The sequence below is a fragment of the Solea solea genome, chromosome 10, assembly GCF_958295425.1.
Source record: "Solea solea chromosome 10, fSolSol10.1, whole genome shotgun sequence".
Classification (NCBI taxonomy): Eukaryota; Metazoa; Chordata; class Actinopteri; order Pleuronectiformes; family Soleidae; genus Solea; species Solea solea.
Window position 1 is genome coordinate 2,092,255 of NC_081143.1, and position 5,000 is coordinate 2,097,254.

At 41.2% G+C, this 5,000-nt stretch overlaps 1 protein-coding gene across 2 annotated transcripts in view; it reads left to right on the forward strand.

Moving 5' to 3' along the window:
- LOC131466906 (son of sevenless homolog 1-like) overlaps positions 1-5,000 on the forward strand; it is a 28,332-nt gene that overhangs the window by 6,443 nt on the left and 16,889 nt on the right. For both annotated transcript variants that reach the window (XM_058640494.1, XM_058640495.1), the window contains exons 3-5: positions 1,307-1,438; positions 2,481-2,645; positions 4,913-5,000. The exon at positions 4,913-5,000 is cut by the window's right edge and continues 122 nt beyond it. In XM_058640494.1, coding sequence (XP_058496477.1) covers positions 1,307-1,438; positions 2,481-2,645; positions 4,913-5,000 — 385 coding nt within the window. The remainder of the gene's footprint in view (positions 1-1,306; positions 1,439-2,480; positions 2,646-4,912) is intronic.

Below are 5,000 nucleotides of genomic sequence, written 5' to 3' on the forward strand. Positions count from 1 at the left end.
TGTTAAAAGATTTCAGTGTGTGTGTTCAGTACTTTTTGAACATTTTGAACACATCTCACAATACCGTGATAATATTGATAACCGTGATAATTTTGGTCACAATAACCGTGATATGAAATTTTCATATCGTTACATCTCTACACACAGACATGCGCAAACACACAGACGTGCACACACACACACACTCAGATGCACAGACACGCACAGACACACACACTCAGATGCACAGACACGCACAGACACACATACACACACACAGAGCCACCAAAAAAATGTCTTCACCCCACCTGTTCTCACCTGTTCTCACCGATGGGCTTTTTTCACCTCTGATAGCGATATCTGAGGTTTAGAATCGGACGATCCCGATCTGATACCGATACAGAAAAACAGCGTGGAATTGTGGTAACAAACGTTATGTCTCGTTGTTTGGAAAAGACTGGGATCATTGTTTTGTGCAAGGCAACATCAGACTTGACTTAAACATTTCTTTCTTAAATAAACCAATAGCTTCACAAGCTTGATAGACATTCAAAATAAACAGTCAGTTCTTTGTTAATGTTTTAGTTTAGTACAAAAATGATTTTAACATCCAACAAACATGCTTACGTATGATGTCACTGCATAGAATTAGACTGAATAGATCGGCCGCTATGGATCGGCCCATTGTCACAATACAAAAACAATAAGTTTTAGTCACGTTTTAGTCATTTCTATATGTGAAGTTTTAGTCCAATTTTAGTTAAAAAAAGGAAGTATAGTCTTTTAACAAATCCATTTAGGTCAATAAGTATTGGAGATTACTGTTGGGCAGAAAGCTTTAATTTCCATATTTCCACTTTTCAACAGCTTTTTTCATGAATTGATGCCGATTTTTATCATTCAACAGTGTCACACATAAGTTTGACATGAAAATTCAAGGAAAGGAGCGTCAACAAAATAATTTGTCAACGTCATCGTTGACGAAAACAACACTGCATCATCACCAGGTCACGTGATGACACCTGGTCACGTGATGACACCTGGTCACATGATAACACCTGGTCACATGTCCTTGATCATGTGTGGACCCAGATCTAAAAAAACATGAAAGTTAAAATCAAGATGTCACTATTATAATATTTAAGTGGCTGGTAAATCACCAAGCTGCCACAATATCACTTCATGTCTCTCCTCCTCCTCTTCTTCCTCCTTTTCTTCTTCCTCCTCTTCTTCTTCTTCCTCCTCCTCCACTTGAAAAAAAAAACTGTCATAAAGCCTCACATGTCCTCATCTGTCTCACCTGTCCTCATCCCCCCCCACCCCCCAGGAGCGAGTCCAGAAAAGTTTTCCTCACCCGATCGATAAGTGGGCCATCGCTGATGCTCAGGCTGCCATCGAGAAGAGGAAGAGGAGGAATCCTCTGGCTCTGCCTGTGGAGAAGATCCACCCACTGCTCAAGGTCAGTGATGACGTCATCACTGTGATGACTAGGGATGTCACGGTGACTTGATTTCACAATTAATCGTGGTATTAAATGCTACGGTATATTAATCGTACAGTTTCCTCAATACCGTCAGAAAAGCCCAGAACCAAACAGGTAATTCAGCGCAAACGGAACAAAACCAAAGTTGTGCTGCTTTGTTTTTGTTCCATGCAGAGTTTGTTAAAGTATGGCAGAGGAACAAAGTGCATCAAATCAGCCGTGTGGGAGTTTTTCAGCTTAAAAAAAAAATTACCACGGTGTCATCGTGGATGACGGCGCACCAGCCTGCAAATCATAGGAGAAAATACGAGTCATATGTTTGAGCATGTGCGGGATAAGCACCGGCTCTGTACGCCAGAGTAAAGGTAAACGCACAGCACCTGCGTTAAATTACGTAAATGTTCAACTAACGTAACGTGGAATTAGTAGGGAATTAAATGTTAGCGTGTCATTTGTAATCGACCCGTGTTTTCAGTGTAACGTGACATTATTCACTTAACGTAACAATGTTACGTTTTATGTCATGTGACGTCCGTTTAATTTATTACACATTTATTTTAAACATGAACTAAACAAACCACAATAATAGATAGGTTTTATATCTGGCCACATACAAAAAGATAAATGATTAAAACGATTAAAAATAAACTTAAACATTTGGTATAGATGACAATTGATGACTTAATTAATTGAAACATTTCCCCTGGGGGATTAATAATTGTTCCTTTTATAATAGTTTAGTGCATTTGCTCCATTATTTTGTTATGTTGGCATCAAATATATAAATAAATGAAATTAAAGACCTATAAGCAGTGTTCATGTGATTTTACGCATTCATAGTGTTGTGATGTGAAATCAATTAACACATAATAATCGTGATTCATTCTCTGACAATAATTGTACAAAGAAAATCTAGAATTGTGACATCCCTAGTGATGACATCATCACTGCCTCATGAGACACACACACACACACACACACACACAAACATGTCTGCTATGCTGTCTTGCTGTTTCAGGAGGTGCTGGGATATAAGATTGACCACCAGGTGTCAGTATACATCGTGGCAGTGTTGGAGTACATCTCTGCTGACATCCTGAAGCTCGCTGGGAATTATGTCAGAAATATTCGCCACTATGAGATCTCACAGCAGGACATCACAGTCGCCATGTGTGCAGACAAGGTACACACACACACATACATATTCAATCCAATTCAATTTTATTTGTATAGCACCAAATCATAACATAAATTGTCTCAGGTCTCTGTACATAGACAACATCAAGGAGAGCAGAGAAACACAACAGTTCACACAATGAGCAAACACTAGGCATCAGCGAAGAGAAAAAAACTTAACGGGAAGAAATCTCTGACAGAACCAGGCTCAGAGATGTGTGTGTGTAATAGCCTCGAAAATGTCATATTCATACCCTGAGTGTGAGAGAGTGAATGTGCGTGCACCACAGGAAAATCCCCCAGCAGTCTAGTTCTATAGCAGCATAACTAAGAGCTGGTCCAGGTTTCCCTGAACCAGCTCTAACTATAAGCTTTATCAAAAAGGAAAGTTTTACATCTAACTTTAAGTACAGAGAGAGGCTCCGCCTCCCGAACTGTCATTGAGAGCTGGTTCCACAGGAGAGGAGGAGCCTGGTAACTGAAGGCTCTGCCTCCCATTCTGCTCTTACAGACTCAAGTAAAAGTAAACCTGTATTTTGTGACTTAAGTGGTCTGTTAGGGTGATAAGGTAAGACTAGGTCTTTCAGGTATGAAGGGGCCTGAAAGACCAGGAAGTCAGAAACTTTTTTGGCATATACAGGTGCTGGTCATATAATTAGAATATCATCAAAAAGTTGATTTACGTCAGTAATTCCATTCAAAAAGTGAAACTTGTATATTGTATTCATTCATTACACACAGACTGATATATTCCAAGTGTTTATTGCTTTTAATTTTGGTGATTATAACTGACAACTAATGAAAACCCCAAATTCAGTATCTCAGAAAATTAGAATGTTACTTAAGACCAATACAAAAAAGGTTTTTCAGAAATGTTGGCCAACTGAAAAGTATAAACATGGAAAGTATGAGCATGTACAGCATTCAATACTTAGTTGGGGCTCCTTTTGCCTGAATTACTGCAGCAATCCGGCGTGGCATGGAGTCGATCAGTCTGTGGCACTGCTCAGGTGTTATGAGAGCCCAGGTTGTTCTGATAGTGGCCTTCAGCTCTTCTGCATTGTTAGGTCTGGCGTCTCGCATCTTCCTCTTTACAATACCCCATAGATTTTCTATGGGGTTCAGGTCAGGTGAGTTTGCTGGCCAATTAAGAACAGGGATACCATGATCCTTAAACCAGGTACTGGTAGCTTTGGCACTGTGTGCAGGTGCCAAGTCCTGTTGGAAAATGAAATCTGCATCTCAGCAGGAAGCATGAAGTGCTCTAAAACTTCCTGGTAGACAGCTGCGTTGACCCTGGACCTCAGAAAACACAGTGGACCAACACCAGCAGATGACATGGCACCCCAAACCATCACTGACTGTGGAAACTTTACACTGGACTTCAAGCAACGGGGATTGTGTGCCTCTCCTCTCTTCCTCCAGACTCTGGGACCTTGATTTCCAAAGGAAATGCAAAATTTACTTTCATCAGAGAACATAACTTTGGACCACTCAGCAGCAGTCCAGTCCTTTTTGTCTTTAGCCCAGGCGAGACGCTTCTGACGCTGTCTCTTGTTCAAGAGTGGCTTGACACAAGGGATGCGACAGCTGGAACCCATGTCTTGCATACGTCTGTGCGTGGTGGTTCTTGAAGCACTGACTCCAGCTGCAGTCCACGCTTTGTGAATCTCCCCCACATTTTTGAATGGGTTTTGTTTCACAATCCTCTCCAGGGTGCGGTTATCCCTATTGCTTGTACACTTTTTTCTTCCACATCTTTTCCTTCCCTTCGCCTCTCTATTAATATGCTTGGACACAGAGCTCTGTGAACAGCCAGCCTCTTTAGCAATTACCTTTTGTGTCTTGCCCTCCTTGTGCAAGGTGTCAATGGTTGTCTTTTGGACAACTGTCAAGTCAGAAGTCTTCCCCATGATTGTGTAGCCTACAGAACTAGACTGAGAGACCATTTAAAGGCCTTTGCAGGTGTTTTGAGTTAATTAGCTGATTAGAGTGAGGCACCAGGTGTCTTCAATATTGAACCTTTTCACAACATTCTAATTTTCTGAGATACTGAATTTGGGGTTTTCATTAGTTGTCAAAGGGGCGGAGCTCTATCCAGAGCCTCTGCCTTTGTTAAGAAGTACAGCCACAGATTTGCGCTGTAACAGCCACGATTTAGTTCTTCTGCAATGTGTTTTCCCTGTCCACACTACAGAGGAGACAAAATGCTCATGTTTCTATTGTGTCAACATCATTGGAAACAGTGTGTGTGTGTGTGTGTCTGTGTTGCAGGTATTGATGGACATGTTCCACCAGGACGAGGATGACATCAGTGGTTTTCCTCTGATGGACGAGGAGCCGTCAGCCAGTGAAGAACACA